Source organism: Neodiprion virginianus, chromosome 2, assembly GCF_021901495.1.
Source record: "Neodiprion virginianus isolate iyNeoVirg1 chromosome 2, iyNeoVirg1.1, whole genome shotgun sequence".
Lineage (NCBI taxonomy): Eukaryota > Metazoa > Arthropoda > Insecta > Hymenoptera > Diprionidae > Neodiprion > Neodiprion virginianus.
In genome coordinates, this window is record NC_060878.1 from 26731511 (window position 1) to 26751894 (window position 20384).

Consider the following 20384-nt stretch of genomic DNA (forward strand, 5'->3'; position numbering starts at 1 on the left):
TATAATAACACTGAATAGTTTGTATCATTACAACAACGCTTAAAACGCTGTAGTTACGAAATTCATTTCACTAACTCTAAAAAATTACATTTTTCCAGTATAAAATATAACAAACGAAATTTTTCTCTATGTGATAATTCAGTGCGCACAAAATTGAGCAATTTGTCGCCTTTCAAAAATCGAAATTACCACTTTCAATGGCACTCAATTCTCATATTATGCACTGTTATACACAATATGCATAATAATTAGCGCAGATCGGCGACGGAGTTGCGTGCATAACAAATTTACTGATAAGGATTCGAGTAGCTTCAGGAGCGTGTCAAGTAACACGATTTATTATCTGGCTGCACGTTGTCGTCGAATGTGAACCTTGGCGATGTGCTTTAAAACCGTTTTGAACGTGCGCCGGCACTTCGTTGAAGTTGGTTACGCTTATCGTTCAGGAACTCACTTACTCGCTCTTGTATAAGGTGGTCGGTTTCAATCGCTCGAGAGCAATATCGTCACAAACGTAATGAGATGCGAGAAAAAGTTTCGATCAAAACTTGCAGACTTTCAATGAAAAAAGATGACGCTAATCCAAGTCGGCTTTTAGATTATACTGTTTTCAAATAGGGCACGACGAATTTATAATAAAAAAGGAATAATGATAATAATAAAAAAAAAAAAAAAAAAAACAATATTTGAAAAAAGTAACCATTTTTTTTCCATACGTTTTTTCACATTTCGTTAACATCGCTGTCAATTACTGATGCCTAAAATACCTGTTTTAAAAATTTTTTTTATTCAAAATTAGTCATCACCTGCAATTCTTTCTTATGGAGCGATTAAAAATGTACCGCCCTGTATATGAATGTGTATGAATTGGTTTTTTAGACCCGGGTTTGTTCAGCTGACAATGAGATTCAAGTTCGATCGACGATGACACGTGCCGAGATATTTTCCTTACTCGTGTCATTAGTGCAGATCTGCATCGAGTCCGCGTTAACGATTGTTTATTATAATTCTGCGGTCACTTCTAGACGCAATTATTCACCGAGGAGATAACGACTCCCTGACACTCAATGTTATCATTCGAATAGTAAATAAACACTCGGTCAGTCTGTACGAGATTCATCATTAGTAATCTTTTGTTTGTAAATCAACCGTTTAATATTAATATATTCAATATTATTGTGAGGTTATTAACAATCTGCGCATAATGCGTATACTGTCAGAACTATAATCCAACAATCACAATCAAACAAGTTTCTAAATCTTTATTACGTGTTTTCTGAAAAACTGTGGTAGTCATTTGTGGAAACTTCTTTTCATTTTGTATCTCGATTTATACATGCAATAATTATAATATGGTTCATGGTCTCAGCTTATTTTTAGCAATAATTCACGTGTTAAGCACAGTTAACCTTTTTGTACAATTAGTGCAGAATCCGCGATTATACGTATAATCATAATGTTACAATACGATAAGAAATATCGTGCGGTGTTTATGAAAACAGTAAATACAGAAATATACATTACATGTAACAAAGCGAGCCCCGATCATTCGAATGAACGACTGCCTTTATTTGAAACTTAGAGACACACATGTGAGGTTTATGCGATAGAACGTGATCAGAAATAAGCTTCACGTATTCGAAATTTGATACCTACGTGAAAAAAAATCGTCGATTACTTAATCAAAATTCGTTTGAAAAGTAATACAGTTAGTTATCCGGTTTCAAATATGTGAAGTTTGGTACTAATCGAGTTATAAGTAAAAGACACGTACATGTTTGTGTATATACATATTAATTACAGTGCAACCTAATAAATCTATAAATAAATCTGTAAACGACAATAATCAATTCGGAATGTTATTCTTGTATAAAATATATCTAGGTACTGTATCATGAGGAGTTTATGTCTGAAAATTATGAAAACTGTCGTCATCGGGTTTTCAGTCAAATATATGATACATCTGAAGGATTTTTTATTTGTAAAATGGAACTTGATATGGTAACATTTGTAACTGCAACGCAGAAAATTGTTAGAATAAAAGTATTTTCGTTTTCAAGTCCGGATTCTGGTAATGCGGATATGTCGAAAAAAAAAATGGTGTATAACTATGTGAAAATGGATAAAGACAACGATTATAATACTAAGAAAATCGACTTGCTAGTACACCCGCATTACAAAACAGGTAGTAAATTAGTCAATTAAATGATTCTACGGTACTGTAATATGCTATGTAAGGGCAGGTAGCTCGATATGGATTGGGCAAGTTTTGCACGTGTACGCTTCCACTGATACCATCTACGATGATGATATCAGCTGATCAAACTTATAATTACGTGCCAGGGGATATCATTTGGCCTGGATTGCCAGTAATCCACATGACGTTATGAAGTGGGCTTGCGTAAAAAACTTAACGTTACCTTAATTATCGTAAACTCGTATCACTGTAATATAAAATTTTTACAATACATTGTTATCTGAGGTCTTGTGAACCGTGGACCCACTTAGTTCCTGGAATCGAAGTCAAAAGAAATAAAATCTCTTTAACGTTATCGGAAAAATAGAATACATTGAAATCTAACCTGTTAGCTTGACTTGCATTTCGAGTAAGTTTAATGAAAATTAGAGCATGAAATACGCCGTGCAAGCTATTGGGTTGTTCGTTTATCACGATGATTCGAACGGCCGTGAAAAATAGGATGAAAAACGACTTTTGTAACTAAATATGACGGAGTGTATTATTTGTGTTATACTTTTCACCGTCGGATGGCGTGTCCGTTAACATGAAATGGCTTGTCAACCAGACTTGTTCAATCAACTTACTTCAATATTTTAGTTAGCGATGCCGATGTTACTTGAATAAATTGAATAACGTAAAAACGATTGGAACCAAGTCGCAAGCACATGCGTACAGCTTTCTAGTATACTTCAAAGCAATAGCAGCAATGCGATTGCTATATTCAGGTACATTTTTTATTCAAAGGTCTGAAGGCACTTTACTTTGCACAAGTATGTCGAAAGGTTTCCAACGCTCTTCGATACGTTCAACACGTGAAACTTGAAAAGTAGAACTGGATGGGTATACATAACCTAACTTCGCTTAATCTAAACCTGACCTTAATTTTTTCCCGATGAACTTATCTGACTCCTTACACATATCCACCTAAGTCATCGATAAATTACAAGAACATCGATTTCGTTTGCTATTCAACGTAATCGCGTAGTTTTTCTGCCAATCGCCTTTTTTCATCATAATGTATCAGTTCATGACAACTGTTTCAATTCCTGTGCATGTGGAACAAATATTTGAATTGCCATTAAATTTTGGTGGAATCCAATTGGTCTCCTCCCTTTCAATTCGTTATCCCGAAGACCGAGTGCAAAGCATCGTTCTTTATTTACTTCTACTTGACATTAATACCTAGTTTTCGGTCAATTGGAATTTTTTTAAATCAAGTTGACGAGATTCGAAAGTAGAAAAGATTTAAAATACACTTTAAAATAATATCTGTCATTGAGAAATTCAAATCTTGAGTCTAACGGAAGTTGCTTGAGAGGTTTTTTCTAAGGCGTTGCTAGTGCAGTTTCCACATTGAACCAAACATAAACACAGTTGCGACAGCTGGATGATCAAAATCTGAACTCAAGTTTGGTTCTCAGTTTATGCGTTATCGAATCTTACTCGCTTATGATTCATTTTCAGGATATAACTTATAATAAAACATTCATGCAACGAATTGAAAATTGAATGTCCGTAATTTCACCGCGGTTTTTCCGAAACAATCACCATTATACAATTCACAAAACTGGTAGTTGTATATTCTTAAACTAGATTTGATTTACACGAAAGAATAATTTATTCGATGACGATCCGACTTCGTGATATTACTCCACTTTTTCTTTCCCAACAAGCACTTTCCTAAAACAAGGTGCGGTGTCTGAGAACCACCTCATCACCGGCATCTACATAACCCGAATAATCCGTCTTCCTGAAATTCAACGAGCTTCGGGTGTTCATCCGCGATGCGATCCAACACCTCGATGTCAAAGTGCCACCTCTAATTTCCCCTCACAGCTCGGTCGTGGCGACGCCCCAGTACTGCTGCATTCTAGTGGTATCTTGTTCGAGTGAGTCGAGTCCGCTACGTTCCTGGATAACAGCGAAGTCGTACTCCAGATTGTAGGGCATGAGCCTCTGGAGGCTGCCGAAGTAGGCAGCGTTTGGACCACCGGTCAGGAACCTTCTACCACTTCCAAACCTGACCGGCGTCCTGGGCAGTCCAGGATTGAAGGTCCTCGCGCTGCCGAATCGCTTAGAGAGGAAGGGCAGGTTCCCAGTCAAATGTGGTGTCGACCTTGACTGACCTCGACGCAGCGGCGACCGCGTCAGGGTGTCCAGTTCCTTGTCGAAGAGTAACTGGGTGTTCTGTTCCAGCATGTACTCCCAGCAACGGAACTGCTCCTCACTTAGAGCACCCGAACGTTCCGAAAGCGCGTCATCCGCCTCTGGCGAGCCGGTTCCACCCGACTTCCGGTTCTCGCCGTCCTGCCTGGTTCGCGAGACCCGCGTGGGTCCGCCGCTTCCGGTGACCCAACCACGACCCGATGGCTGCCTTGACTTAAAGGTGCTGTCGCTTGCCTGATCCGATTGACCGCTAGGTGAACTCCGGTCGTCGCCGTGTGCGGTACCACCGTCGCTTTCCGAGGTTCTGGAGGGTTTCCCTCCCCGCCCAGCCGGCTCCTGGGACTTGCTCGTTCTACTGTAACCGGAAATAAGGTTTAGGTTGAGAAGAGAGCGATGGTTCCGAACCGACGTACGCGTTGTAGGCACAGTTCGGGGCCTCTGGTGTCGATGGCATGTACAAATCTCTGCAGACATTTTCGTCCCGGTTTTTTTTTTTAGAGGAAGGTGATGTAAAGGTAAAGGTAACTTTTCCCACAAAACGATTAGTCTAGTTTTGTTTAACTGGTTAGATTTCTGCACTGTACTCTTCGAAACTGCTGATAGTAGGATACAATGTTCAACTGCTTGTGTTTCCGATTAAATGTTTTTTTTTATCATCATGATAATTGGGGTGCCTTGTTTCTAGCGAATAATCTCAGATTTTAATTAAATATTTTGACAATGTTCCGCAAAGTAGTTGTTGGAATCATTAAATTTTATATACCAGGTATTCTCGAGAATGGGCAATACAGGGAAATTGAGAAGTCTTCATTCCTACACGTTCGATACTACAGTAAATTATTTTATAATTGACCGAAAACGATGATTCGTAGAATCTGTAGCGACGGTATTACAAAGACCGAATTTGTTCTAATAGTGTAAAAAATAAATAAAATTTCGCCAGACCAATCTCAGTGTGCGATTCAGTCATGTAGATTTGCACCATGTAGAATTGGATGGTGCGGGACTAAACCGTAGAGCACATACACATGCGATTTGAATAGTGCATGGCTCGATCATGTATAGTTCGATTTATGTGTAGAGCAATGTCGCGTAGGATTAAACGTGTAGGAATGTGGCGTCCCCGATAAATTCGACAGTTCCGTTTGCCTGTCCGTAGGCAACCCGCATAACTTTTAGTTTTGCATGGATGCATAACATAGGGAGGTGAATGCGCCTAATTCCAGGCAATTTGAGTAATTCACGGTGATCGTCATGCATTTGTTATTGATAGTAACATATTAACTAGCCTATGAATGGGCGGACTTAAACCTTATACTGCTATTTTTTGTATTGTATATTTATGGAACGATATACATTTATGACCTGGTATAATGCAATTACGTTAGGATGGATAGGAATTCTTGACTGAGATAGTGTCGGTCGTTTTTCATTTTCTATTGCATCTAAGGTGAATTTATAGATTTTTACGAGAACTGAAATGCCGTATCCTATTTGTAATTCTCGTTTTATTGTCTTCTCTATTATTATTTGATTTCTCCTGTGAAATTAAACTCACCAGGAGCCTGTGCGCAAGGCACTTATTAAATATAAATATGAATTTTTTATATTTCTAATTGAAAAATGTGTGACTTCATCGTACGTGTTAAGCAGCTATAGTTTTGTGTTAAAAGAATAGACGTGTACTACTTCAAAAAGAAATGAGACGAAGTCTGCGATTAATGTTCTTTTGACACTTGGTTGATTCTTTGGTATTTCAAAATATTTATACCTATGTCTGAGGCGTCCAGGCCATTCCGACGTGATCACGATTTTTATCGTTCTTAATTTAATTCTCTGCTATTAGCATGCTGTAGGGTGCCATAAAAACACGATTTGCAAACTCTTAGATGTCTGTTGAAAATGGACTCTTTAGTAATCGTACGATTTGTAAAATCGTAGTAAGCTAAAATCGAGTTTGATAAAATTTACGCGGCTGATATGTTTTTGAAAAGATAAAAAAGATGAGCTTACAGATATTTTGTGAGACACCAGAAAATCAATTTAAGAGAAACGAAATTTGGTTTGAAAAGTTGGAAGGGTAAGAAAAAGCTCAATAAACGAAAAAAAATCTCCCGTGTGGGGAGTCGTGGTCATGATTTGAATTCCGATGGAGGATTTCATCTTGCGAATTTTTTCGGACCTTTTTCTGATTTACTCTAATTTAATAATTAACGTAATTTTTTTTATAACTTTGATAGCTAACGTATGTCTGTTTGGACAGAACAAAAAATGTTTTCAAATTATTGTCTTCCGTACACGCTGTAAAGTTATCACAAAATCCTGAAACTTTAGCGGACAGAAGAATTTTGTTATGGAACTCCGTTATCAGGTTCCCATCTCTCTAAATTTCCTTAGAGTAAAAACTGCGCAACTCGCATGATGGAGTGAATGTTCACTCTTCAAGAGTGAACTTAAACGCTTGGAGTGAATGAAATAGTTCTAAATTTCACTCGAGTTGGAGTTACGCAGTTTTCACTTTCGCTTAGTGATTTTTGATGACTCCAAGATGTTAAAAGAGTACGTAGATCGTAGTTTCATCGTAAAGAATACTATTCATCAAAGCTTATATCCGTAAACGTAGTATTAATTATATACGTAAGAAGGTTAATCAAATCAACGATTAACCGAATATCAACAGCTTTTTCGGTTCATTCAATGAAATAATATAAGGATGCGGGTCAAAGTTCCAGCTGATCAAAACCTCAAACTGTGAAAAGTCCCAATGGTTAAAACACCGAACAGTTAAATTTCCGTACGATTAAAATTCATTATCATTAATCAACTTTCAGGTACGAAGTAAAAACTTCACGGCATATTTAAAGGCTGGTAACATTTGCAGTTTCAACTATTCGGAATCTTGACCATTCGGTGTAATCGTCTGCCTGAGCTTTGACCATTCGACCGAAACTTTTGAACTGAAAAAACCCTCTATATTCGGTCAATCATTGATGTGATCGACCTTTTCCTCCGAGGAAAGAACTCTTACGAACGTGATTACTGTAACATTTTTTAGATATAAGCTATCATGGAAAACATAAATGACTGTTATGTTGATTGGGTTTGAAAAAATAAACCTTGATCTAGGTATTCATGGTCTCGGACAAAGAATCCTTCAGGTGGAGTTTCAGCATTTCAGAATGCAATTTCTCAGCATAGAGCAAGTACTGATTTCGAAAATAAATTTTTTCGCTCCGATCTTATGCCCGTCTTCTCTCCAAGCTCAAAATTTTCGTCTTTTCACGGAGAATTTCATTCAACCCCGTTATTAAAAAAGAAAAATAATAATAACAATTTGAAACCTTGCAAATTGTGTTTTTTTAAACCATTTGTGTGAAAAGGTGCCCAAAGTTGTAATGGATCATATTATGCATATTTTTGAATAACTCTGATATTTCTCGATAGAATTGGATGAAAATTGATACACTAACGTTTTGAGAGTCAGTGAATCCAATTTTGAAAATAAAAATGAAATATTCAATATGAGGGATTTAAAATGGTGGCTTAAAGTACAGGTAATTACGACTGGGCCTCAACACCCTTGTACCAAAAAGTCAAGAAGTGGAATAAGTCTTTCGAAGCCTGTTACTCGGGAGTTTTTATATTATTATTAAAAAAAAAAATCGTAATAAAACTGAAAAATCATCCCGACTCACCCGTATATTCACTCTCCGGGGGTGGCAGATTCAAAAAATAACTTTCGTAATGTAATCGGAGACCCCAAAAACCCCAGAGGTACAAATATCGAATTTGAATGTAACAAAAAAATTCATAATAAAACTGAAAATTTACCCCGACTCACCCTTACTTTCACCCTAAGGGGGTTGCAAATTCAAAAAATAAGTTCCGAAATTGCACCAGGGACCAAAAAAAAAAAAACCCCGGGTACCAATTTTGGTGTAATTTAGTCGGTTGTATGTGGCTGCCGGTTTTGGCACGAAAACCGGTTGAAATGTTTTACGATATATTGACAGAAAAACCGAATTCAAATTTATCAGGGTGATGGCCAAGTATAAATAATCTGGATCAGAATTTGAAAATACACGTATCTACTTCACATATTCACAAAAGTTCTTCAACAATCACTCAAGTGGGTACTCGGCAAGAGGAGTATAATCGTAAGCTTCACCTGTTCACAATATTCTTCAGCACCCCATTGAGATAATATCCATTATTCACATGGCAGCAGCAGGGCGCGGGTGACTTGTGGAGGGCAGGGGGTTGGCAGCAGGCGCAAATGCAGCCGCCACCCTCGTTCTGGTTCCTGGTTTTCCCAACGGCGTGCCTGAGTTCCCTCATGAGCTGGTCAATGTCACCTGTCCCAGGTCCGGTCAGCCGAAGTACAATGACGCTGAGATTTTCCTCGGCGCCGTAGGCTTGGGCCAAGTCCTGAAGTCGCTTTGCCGCGAGAACGGGACTGGCTTCAGCCCTGGCCTCGCGGACGGCTTCCTGGACGCTGAGCACCTCCCAGAGTCTGCGGTTACCAACGATGACGAACTCGTCGTCGTCCTCGAGGAGGACCTCCTCCGTTACCGGGTCGGGAACTACCAGGGGAAACATCGCCGCGTTTCCAAGCTGGTTTCCAGCCTGGCTCTTCTTTGCCGGTGCCAGAACCAGCGGTCCCGCAGCCCTGCATAGGACCGCCTTCGCATCACCGGAAGTTCCGATCTTCAGAGCGTACCTCCTCGAGGTCCGCGGGTAGCCGGGGGTCGATGGAATCCTCGTGAGGTGAACCAGCGTCGCGTCCACACCGTATTTTTGTCCCTTTTCTTTAAGCTCGCGGTGGGCCGAGAGCAACGTGTACTTGAGGTAGTCCTTCGACGTCTCTTTAATGGTTCGCTCCTCCAGAAGTAGCCTTGGGATCATCTCTTGCAAGCACACAGGCGCCTCCTGGTTCGATCCTCCGTCGAATACTCCAAAGAGACCCTCCACGTTGCAGAACGCTGGCATTCTGATTTGGGATACGAATAATCTGCGGAAGGATGGTGGTTAGAACTTACTTTATTTACGATGATCGAGCGGAGTTTTGGGTCTAATTTTGGTTAGAGTGAATTCATGAAATTTGATATTATCTTCAAAGAAATACTTCGTAACGTAACGCTTTCATCGTTTCATTCAAGTGCGTTTCTAAACGACGACTGACAGAGGAAATAATCATTTCCAAAAATGTTTGGGGAAATTGAGTTTTAAAATTCATATCCTTTCATGGATGTAAAAATATTTGGAATAGTTTGAAAATGCCACGGGATTTGAGAGAATTTTATATGTTTTCACTAAATTGTAAGCATAATTTAGAATATTATATTACAGGGAATTTTTGGACCATCACAAAATGTCGTATGAATTTCACGGATTTGATCAATTTCATGATATATAAGACGTCAAAGAATTGATAAGCAAGATGTTGAAAGATTAACTTAGAACATAATTAAGTTTTATCGTGAGTTTAGAAAACTTGACAGGCTTTAATAGAGTTTCGGAAAATTTCAAAGAAGTTTGACACACTCGATAGTGCTTGTAGGAATTTTGTAAAATTTCGTGAATCACTCCATAGTTTTAGGGTTTCAAAACTTTTCATCGGGTTTCAGGGCGGGACACTAAGAATTCAATGAAGGTCCCCAAAATATCATAAAAACCCTAGCAAAAGTCTGAATTTAAAATTCGTTGATTCCTCTTGAGAGTCCGATTAAAAATAGTTTAAATTTCGACGGGCGATTGATGAAATCCATTTCGACCATTCGAGTGTTGGTTCGAGTCAATGGGTGCCACAGTTACATCTCTATTGAAAAACCCATCCTCAAAAAGTAAATAACGGGTAAAATAAACTCACTTTTCGCGCCCTCCAGCTGTCTCAGAAAATCCAAGTCGCCAGGGTTGTTCCAAATTTCGTTCAGCGGTGACCATTTCCTGGTGATGGGGGTGAGAGGGTAGGCTGGATCGATTCTGACCAGAAACGTCCACCAGGGACAACGGTCTTTGAGAACGATATACTTGAAATTGTCTCGGGTCGACGTGCAGCCTGGAGTTACAGGATATGTCCAAAAACTGAAGCTGAGGTGGGACGAGGCTTTCCAAGTTGATACGGTCCAGCTGATTGTGAGCCAGATCCAACACCTGCCATTGAATGGAACGAATTGTTTTGTTCTTGATAAAAAGTTGTAAAGTAGTGTAATTTAGAAAGCGGTTCGCATTCTTACCCTGAGAGAATTGGTTTTGTTGAAGGTCGGGCAGGTTAAGAGCCGGTTTGAATGCACCCTGAGGACTCGTAGATGTCGTAAAAGTGCGACATTGTCTGGTAGATATTGTAGACGGTTTCCTGACAGTACAAGTTCTTCGAGATCGGTCCAAGCTGCGATACAACTGTAACGTCAGTGAAAATGGAGAGGATTCCATTAGTAACGACTAAGCAGAAACTCTTGGATACGTGAGTAATTATCGATTAGCGAAGAATCGAGCGAGTCGGGGTCAGAAGTAAAAAGCAAAATTGTGAAAACGTAACAATCAGAACTGCGATTTCGAAGAAAGAAGTGGACCCTTATCCGGTAGAAGAATAAGTGTGATACAAGTTTGCCTACCTTTCCGGCATGGTGTCCAAGCTATTGTACGCAGCGTGAAGCACCCTTAGAGCTGGAAGCCTGGCGAGAGAATCCAAGGCTGTGTCTGTCAGACAATTACCGGTGACGTAGAGCTTCTCGAGACAATGGGTACCTTGTCCGGTCTTGGCCGAGTCTTCGACACTCGGCAATTCGGTCAAGCGATTGTTGGACAGGTTCAGAACCTTCAACCTGATAATCAGCTCGTAAGATAAATGGACTCAAATCATACCCGGATGGAGTGATTAGTGCGCTGTGCTGGTAGATTAGAAAATATTCACTCTCATCTCTCGACCCTGTAGTGAACGTACCGTGACATGGAGTTTTGTGTAATGTACCCCACCACAAAGACGCGTAACATAGTGTATGTGCCACTGTTCCTAGAGATGTAACAGTATGATCTTGTGCAAGGAACTGTGAATCGAGCGTTTTACGAGGGTGATAAGAGAGCGTTCTAACGTGAACGTCGTCGTGTATTCATGTGGTCATCACAGTGACCGAACGCTCTTACGTCACGGCAAGATTTACCGCTGTGATGTGGCACAGTGCACCGGGGTTACATCACATTTATTATATACATACCCCATTGTGAATTGACTCGGGATTTTTATCTACGTTATTTTTATTCGCATTATCCGATTTCCCCACGCAATACACCGGGCATTAAAAAAAAAAAACACCTCACCTTGTCGTATTGTGGAAGAAATTCTCGGGCAGGGCTGTCAGGGTATTTCCCTGTAGCGTCAGATGCGCTAAGTTCAGAGGCCTCCTGGGGGGTGGCAGGGCTTGGAGCCTGTTGTGGGGCAGGTGAAGGACTTCCAGACGAGAGGGCTGGGACAACAGTCGATCCGGAAGAGCAGTCAAAGCATTGTTGGAAGCGAATAACGCTCGCAACAACGGAACCTCCGGTGTCCAGTCCGGCAGGCTATCCAACGAGTTACTGAAACACGGATTGCAACAAAGTTGGCGCTTTAAAACCAACCAAGATCTCTTCACCTTCATTAAACTGGCCATACTTACTATGAAATATCCAGATGCTCGAGATTCGTTGGCACTGGTTCCACGGTCAGTTTTGTTAGTTCTGAAAAGGTCACGTAATGCGTGACAAGCGTCTTTATAACATCAATATTATGAAGGTCAGAAGAGATAATTGCTCACTGTTATTTCCGGCGATTAGGGAGATGAGGTTCCTTCCGCAGAGGGTCAATTCCCTCAGTATATTCCGGGCGCATCGGACGCTTCTAAGTCCCTGGAGTGCGCTGATGTCCAAAGTCTCGATGTTGTTTTCACTCACGTCCAAGTGGGTCAGATTCTGAAAATCATCAATTGCAGTCATACGCGGGCGGTTTTCATCATCGAAAAGATCCGCAAAAACATTTCAAAATCATTCTCACTCCGTAATTTCCGAGGATGATGCTTCCCTTCAGCTGATTGTTCCTAAGATTGACTTTGTTCAGATTGTTCCGGTTGTTTTTCTCGTCTTTGAAATATTTGCTACCTTGATGATCGCCGCGGTGCTGAACATCCTGAAAAAGGTCAGCGAACGGAACGCGTTTATTCGGATTCGTAAGAATCGTTTACGCTTGAAATACAGCTTCATTGCGAGAAGTTTACTCACAGAAACAGCGAGAGCCCGCATTCTGAGAAAAGATGGCAAAGCTTCGAGCGAGTTACCAACGACAGAGATAATTCTCAGGTACCTCAGCTCGCTCAGCTCTGATGACAGTTCCCTCAGTCCATTTCGATCCAGAGTAAGCTCCTCGAGGCTACCAATGAAATTGAATAACGTGACCACGTGGACAATTCAATGCGAAGCACACGTCATGGCAACGTTTATCCGTGAACCGTATCCCTGAACGGGAACGATGAACAGTCTTTAAATCCCCATAATCATTCACTTTCCCGTAATGTTTAGGTGTACCTTAGCTCGCGTTTCCTTTTGGAAAGCAGACGTCTTGCGATATATAAACCATATATATATATATATATATATACTTATCGCGGTGAATGATTCCCCGGCAATTGCGTCACGGATTTACTCGAGTCTTGCGTCGATGCTCAAGCATGGTATATGTATAAGTAAATATATAAATCAGCGCCAAGAGCGTATCGGAAATGATTTTCTTAACAACCAATTACAATATTGTGGAACTAACGTTGCGCAAAAAGTATCGATAGTATTAAGCTGGACGAACGAAATACGGAAATGCGATTACGGGACTTGGAAGCTTCGCCTCTTCGAGAGACAATAGGGGTGTCCTCTGTACGTTCGAATTCGCTAGATGCGGCTGCGGTAAGCCCAATTAAGACAATTCGGTACCATTAGTATGCTAACTAGTCAATACGTGTAACCTACATACCTACGTGCGTTGCGGTTCACTTTAACCACGCCGCAGCTCACCCGAGTCGAAACTCGGGTAATGCTCATGTTAACAATTAACGCCTCGCTATCCTGTCTGATCATTATGGGCGGCTGATACATTCACGTATCCTTCAACCCCGAACTGACGATTATCATGACAAAATTCATGCGACTAGCTAGCCAGATATTATTGTAAATGGAAAATTTCAGTATTTAATCACTGATTCGATTTCAGGTGTGATGCACCGTCTTTAGTCACTGATCAATTTGTGACCATAATTTCAATATTCGTGTTAAAGAAACATGCACATTACCAGTTTTGTAAGTGAATCGACTAGTTATTGCTATCAATAAAATGTAGTGAAAAAACTGGAATCAATTGCCCTGTAAAATGAAGATGCTAAAACGTTAAATCAGGAATATAGTTTTCCGAATGAAAAAATTTTGATCCTATTATTCAAAATCCTACATTTTCCTGTTTCGATGGTTTCACGTATTTCAATTCCAGGTCTGGTTCAATTCTCGCTACTCGATAAAACGAGTTTACGATAAATTGCTGGATTTGGCTACACAGACTTCGTAGGAATTAAACTTCTGCTGATGCGTCTTACAATAATTTTAATTGGAAATCGATTGACGGCTACAAATTTTGGTTTCCATCTGCTGAGTAATAAATCGTTCACTTTTATTCAAATTGCTCAGACTTCGATGAAAATTCTATAATGTTGATTCTATAGGTCGGACAATTCGAAAAATCTAGAATTTTCGCGTCGCAGCGTATTTTAATTCGAAAGATCTCAAGTTTCTGATTACCTAAACACAGGAATATGATTCACATTTAAAAAAATTTTAACCTCGTAGTACTAATTTCATTGGTAATAAATTTTTACATTCAGATCTCTCAGTTCCAAATTTCCAGTTCCGTAATCACCAATTTCGGTCGAGGTATAAAATAATACCAAAAGCCGAAAATTTTCGATTAGATTTATGTTCTCGGGTTACCGCATTCGGAAAACTTGGAAACGAATCCCCCAAGTTGGGGATCCCAGATATACCGTTGGTTTAAGTTCTTCAAACCGCAAAGTTGCGATTCCGGTAAGCCAAACGCGAAATATACGACCTCAGCAAAAGTTTTGCTAGCACGAAAAGAAGAGATAAAAAAAAGTAGAGAATTTCACCTCTCGACAGTTTACGTTCACGGCTAGATTCCTCGATTAAAAACTATATCCACCACACGTTCTGCCGCACATTTGACTCGCGATCTTGCACACACAATTCAACAGCACTCCTCGATACAATTACTCGTCCAACTGACCGATGACCAAGGATCGCAATAAGCCGCGCAATGGATCACGAGCAAGCCGAGAACTGACTGACAACGACTGGTCGATGGATGGCGGACCAGGATCCAAAGAGCAAGTAAAAGGCTTGTTCGCTGCTCGAAGAAGGCACGGGCCTTACTCCCGGGGCAGGACTATCAACCGGAACGTTCTCGACGCATCGCCGCAGAGGCGTGGAGAAGCCTCGAAGAACACAATAACAACCTGCGTAGCTATACGATCATAAGAAACCCAGGGAGCAGAACTGCACCGTTTATTATTAAACCTCAGTGTCTTTGCAACGATAATTTTTACCCTGTTGAAACAAGTGTTTGTACAACGCGAGCATGTTTCAATCCTATTTTCCGTACGCAAAGTACCAGTTTCTGCGACGGTAGAGTGAGTCTGCGAATGCGCATGCGCGTATGACAGAAAAGACCACTTTTCACTTCTAGGACTTGAAAGTGGTCGTTTCTGTACCGCGCGCATGCGCTGTCGCGAACACATCTGACATTACTTACGCGACCCTAACCTCAATTTTGTGTTTCGTAAAGAAACGCGTAACATACCCTTGTTGTGTAAAGAATCGTTTGCAACAAGAAGGCAACGGCTTTTTCGTCTCGCGTGTTTGCAATATTCGTCTTCGGCTCACCTACGATTCGTATTGCAAACTTACGCTCGGCCCTAAAAGACCGAATTCGCTTCCTTGTTACACAATATGCTGTTATTCGAAGATTCGACCAGGCACTACACCGAGAGAAATTTTTAGTTTTTCGTAATTCCAACAATATTGAAACAGTTTTTTAGCGATACCTGTTTTACTGAATATTTCTAGTTACTGTAACGAATGAAATTTTTCTCAGTATAGTTTTTGACTCTTTGAGAGCTCAAATCGGCAGCATTGATCTATACAAATATACATATAAATAACGAAGAATCGTTCAAAATTTAAATCCTATTGCAAGGAACAAAGAGAAAACATCTCAATCTTGAATGAAAATTCATACACTGGATAAGTGAGAGGGTTCAATTAGAAAAGAACTGATTGGTCTTGTAATATAATAAAATTATGTAATTACAATCAGTGATCAATTATATCGTAGGTGAAAACCTATTTTTGTGAATTGATCCCTGACCTGTTTTTGGGGGCTAATAAAAATATTTTGGAGAATGAAAAGACGAAATTTCATCAGCAAAGCTGTGAAACACGAAAGCTCGTGCCCCAGCTGAGCTAGGGCTTGCATGCTAGAGTTGCTCAACGTTGTGCGAGCTGGATAGAGAGTTTCTTAGCACAGGTGATGGGAGTTCGTGAGACCGTAGTTCCTTCAAGTTTACCTTACTGCTTCACTCTCGCCATTTTGGTCTTCGGGCACAAGTACGTATGGGATTATAGTTCAAGCCCTGCATGTGTTTTCTGTAGGTTCTACAATTCGCGGACTTTGATCATGTATAGGAGCAAATATTTTCTTGCTAATTATGCTCTATTGGTCAAAGTTCTCCGTATCTTGCGGAGTCGCAGTAACGTTTAAACGTTGAGCATTAATAAAATATTCCGTACGAAGGTGGTTATGGAACGCAGAATAACTTATATGGGATGAACGATGAATTATGAATTATGAATTACTGGAAGGTCGTTCACACGAATTACACTGATGGATAATTTTCGTTGTTTTTTTTCCGTCTTTGGGCAAGTTTCATTGCAATTTTAAGTGAGACCATCAGCAGCAAATACATTAAAACAAATTCTTGGTAAACAAATAAGTAACGATACTAACGATTAATTAAAATCATCTTCCGTCGTCAAATTAACTGAAGCTTTGATTAAAACCTTTCTTTAAATTGACTAAAGCTGTCTTTGAAAGAAAAGTATAATTTACGGGAAATGATCGTCGAGTTATTTGAAAAAGGTTAAATCATATCAATCCTGAAGTGCAATAAGCGAATGAAAATACAGAAAGTATTTATTTAACGAGGGGACATTTACTCAAAGAAATCATAAATTCACAGCTGGAAATTGAATTATGAATGAAAATATCTACGATGACTGAAATATTCTCGAAAATAGCAAGGAATAAATCCAATTAACTGAAATCATTGGGAACTGTTGTAATTCACTTGGAATCACACAATGAAGATGTCAAATAACGTATTAGCGTTAAAAATCGTGGAAATCATCAAATCGTACGATTGACATGGAATAAGCTGACGCGACACTGCGTACAGTAGGCATCCGAGCGTGACGGCTTAGGAGTTAACATCGATGCATGATAGAGTTGTGTCTCCTGATATCAAAAATACCACCCCCCGCTACCCCCGAGCCCTAATTCCGAAGTTATAGCCCGTACGTTGTGGTGTAACTGACCGTATGTACCTACCTACTTTCTTTCCTATTTCTCTACCAACTACCGCACATAACGAAAGTAATTCCTGGCTGCAGCAGGCGTGCATTCTTGGCCGTGCAGCGGATTGCGCTGAGTTGTTTTTGATCGTTGAAAACGGGCTTGTTACCATTCTCGGTGTAAATTTCTCTGCGAATTTTCGGTATAAATCCATGCTGCAATGTATCGGCCGACATTTATACACGCGCGTGCATGGCTAACATCCTCCGATACGACGTGCTATGTACTGCTGGGAATACATAGGTGCATTTATGTATCGCTTGGACTGCCATGCATACCGCGAGAACATAACTGGGGTCGCGTTCGTTATCGGCCCGATGCTGCTGAATACATCGAATGCTTTGAACCGAAACACGTACTGGTGAATTTGAATTTCAGAATTCTATCAGCCAGCAGGAAATGCGGAAACATTTTTCACCAATTAGCCATGAACATCCGCTGCACAGCTTTATCCATGAAAAATAAAAGCTCCAGACATGGCCGAAATTTGGCTAAACGGAACTCTGCATTACGGGCTCACCGATCGTCAATTGTCTTTTTCTCGGTACAGATTTCGGGATTTAAACAAATTATGTAAATTTTAGAGGGTTAAAAAACAATGCTTCAAGGGTGTTTAATGTTTTAGGAACAGGATTTGAGAACCTTGAATTATATCCATTCCGAAAGTGAACGGATTTTAAAACGTTTTTACGTCATTTCAACTGAGCGTAGTTCTAGAAGCGTTAACGGTGCAATTTGTGTACAAAAGGAAATTTCTGGTAATAAAAACAAAAAATAAAAAAAAAAAAAAAATGTGCCCTGTGTGTATGGGGCATTCCATGCTAACTTGACCTACCGCCAACCCTCATCATCTCTGATTTTGCTTGAGCTTTAATATAGTATTTCGGGGGTCGGAAAAGTAACTCCTGAGATATTTCATTTTTTTTTTTTTTTACCACTGGTTAAAGAGTTGTTCTATTTTTGCACTAATTTATATCCGAACATCCGTCAGTCGTACGAAAAAATCTTCGAGACGACGTGAAATGGAAAGAAAACTTTGTGCCGATTTTTTTTTACGGCGACTTGATGCATTTTTTGTTGCAAAAACAGTCTAAAATCGCGATTTTCACGCTGCTGATGTTTGATGCCACCTTCAATTTTCGTGAAAATTTCAACATAATTTCCTTATGAAAATACGAAACTTTTGATATCTTGCCGAAGATGGAGAGATCTTTGATTAAAAATGTACTATCAAATAAATATCAAGGTAACGAACAATATGATTTAACAAATAAATGAATAATTAATTTGATTATGATAATTTCACTTGTCAGATATAACTCGATTTCGCAGACATTTAGATCAGATAGATAATCCCATATTGTTCATTTCCTTGACATTCGTTTGATTGTAGCTTCTGAATCAAACATCTCTCCATCTTCGGCAAGCTCTCAAGAAATTTTTTTATTTTCACAAGGAATTTATGGTGAAAATTTCATGAAAATTAAAGGTGGTCAACACCGTGAAAATCGCGGGCTTAGACTGTTTGTACGAATGAAAAAAAGATGCATCAAGTCGCCAAAAAAATAGGAATCAAATATTTCCATCCATTTCACATCATCGCGAAGATTTTTTTGGCAAATGATTTCTTCGTACGACCGGATGGATATAAATTAATGTCAAATTAAGACGACATTTTAACCAGTGGTCAAAAGAGTTTAAAAATAAATTAGTCGTTACTTTTTCGACCCTCGACAATACTATATCAAAGTTGGCATGGAACGTACTTCATTGCCTTGTTATATACTTCAAATTTGCCTTAGATTCTGTCAAGAACATGATCTTGAAATATGGCTTGGCGTTAATTTTTTTCACGAACTCAGTTTGATCTGTTATCCAAATTGTTTGTATAATTCTTGAAATTTCTTCGTCTTGTTCGCTTCACGATCTCTTTCTTTTCCGTTTCAAATTACCGATTCTATTTATACTCGCAGTATATCATATTTTCAGTAGATGTCGATTAAATTAAGATAGAGCGACACACGCACGTTTATCTCACGTTGCGTATCGTCTTGTTTCGCCAACGAACTTGTAACGCTAAAATTTATTCACGTTCCGTACTCCGAACGGTGCGGCTTACAAAGTTCACAATTAAAAAGTATAATGCACGACGATGTGCTAAAAATAAAATGATATTCGTAAAAATACGCAGTGATATTAATCGCAACCCGAAACGCCGTCGTATGAACATTGTCGCCCAAAAAAAAAAAAAAAAAAATACCAAATACCCAACACCCGAGATTAGGTAGGCAGGCATATAATACAAGCTACCTGAAATATGGGATCGATAAAAAAATTTCTTTCTCAACTTACTTTACGAGGCGGTTGATGTCGGGAGGAATCTCGGCGATGAGGTTGTCGGATAGATCGAGGGTTGTCAGCCCGTTCAATTCCAGGAGTTCCCTCGGGAAGCACTTCAGGTTGTTCCTTTGCAGGTGTACCACGGATAGCCGTGGAAACCTTTATCGAAAAATCCGAACAGCGGGAGATAAGTCAAAACGTTTATATTCCATCCTCAAACATCACTTGTGCGCTTAAATTTATGCCACATCCAAAATGAACAACAGTGAAGAAAGAAGAAAAAAAAAAAAAGAAGTTGGCTGAAATCTTATCAAATTTTACAATCGCGTCAATGTTACTGCGCGCAAAGATCTTTCTCAGATTGCTTTTTACACAGAGATGTCGATGATTTTTCAAATTATGCACAGCTTGCGTCTCACGGCAGCGACACGGACCGTTAATTGGGATAATAATCGGGAAAGCAATTAGTTTTTAGGCCTTCTTTACTCCAAGAGCATTTCGCGTGACGCTATAGCCTCTTATCTGTTTCAGAAAATCTATATCATTATAATAAATAGGATATTAAATATGCGTATATTTCACCACCGTTACGGGGATGCTGGCGTTCCAGTTTTCACGACTGAACTGCAGGCTAAGCAGAATGCAGGCGTCGTTCACCAATACTTGATATAACCACTTTACGTAACGGGGCTTCGACTGCTGCGAGGCAATTTATTCTCATCGATTTTTCCATTTTCTCTATTTTTCTTCTTACTAGACGTTCTCGATATTGTCCTTTAGATTACCTACCAGTCTGACTTGTTCATAGAATTACGATTTTCCATAGAATCTTGAATTTATGTTATCGGTAATGGCATATTCCGGAGTTGCAGTTTATTCGCTTTCTTTACTCATATATTTACGGAAAAGTATTTTATCATTCTCGAA

At 39.6% G+C, this 20384-nt stretch overlaps 1 protein-coding gene across 1 annotated transcript in view; it reads right to left on the bottom strand.

The window, feature by feature from the left end:
- Positions 1 to 1786: 1786 nt before the first annotated feature.
- LOC124299133 (PH domain leucine-rich repeat-containing protein phosphatase 2) overlaps positions 1787 to 20384 on the bottom strand; it is a 116617-nt gene continuing 98019 nt past the window's right edge. Inside the window, exons 7-17 of the mRNA XM_046752107.1 lie at positions 19470 to 19616; positions 12656 to 12803; positions 12432 to 12563; positions 12196 to 12349; positions 12058 to 12118; positions 11723 to 11977; positions 11020 to 11229; positions 10642 to 10804; positions 10275 to 10558; positions 8574 to 9416; positions 1787 to 4760 (exon numbers count right to left, since the gene is read on the bottom strand). Coding sequence (XP_046608063.1) covers positions 4070 to 4760; positions 8574 to 9416; positions 10275 to 10558; positions 10642 to 10804; positions 11020 to 11229; positions 11723 to 11977; positions 12058 to 12118; positions 12196 to 12349; positions 12432 to 12563; positions 12656 to 12803; positions 19470 to 19616 — 3088 coding nt within the window. The 3' untranslated portion in view covers positions 1787 to 4069. The remainder of the gene's footprint in view (positions 4761 to 8573; positions 9417 to 10274; positions 10559 to 10641; positions 10805 to 11019; positions 11230 to 11722; positions 11978 to 12057; positions 12119 to 12195; positions 12350 to 12431; positions 12564 to 12655; positions 12804 to 19469; positions 19617 to 20384) is intronic.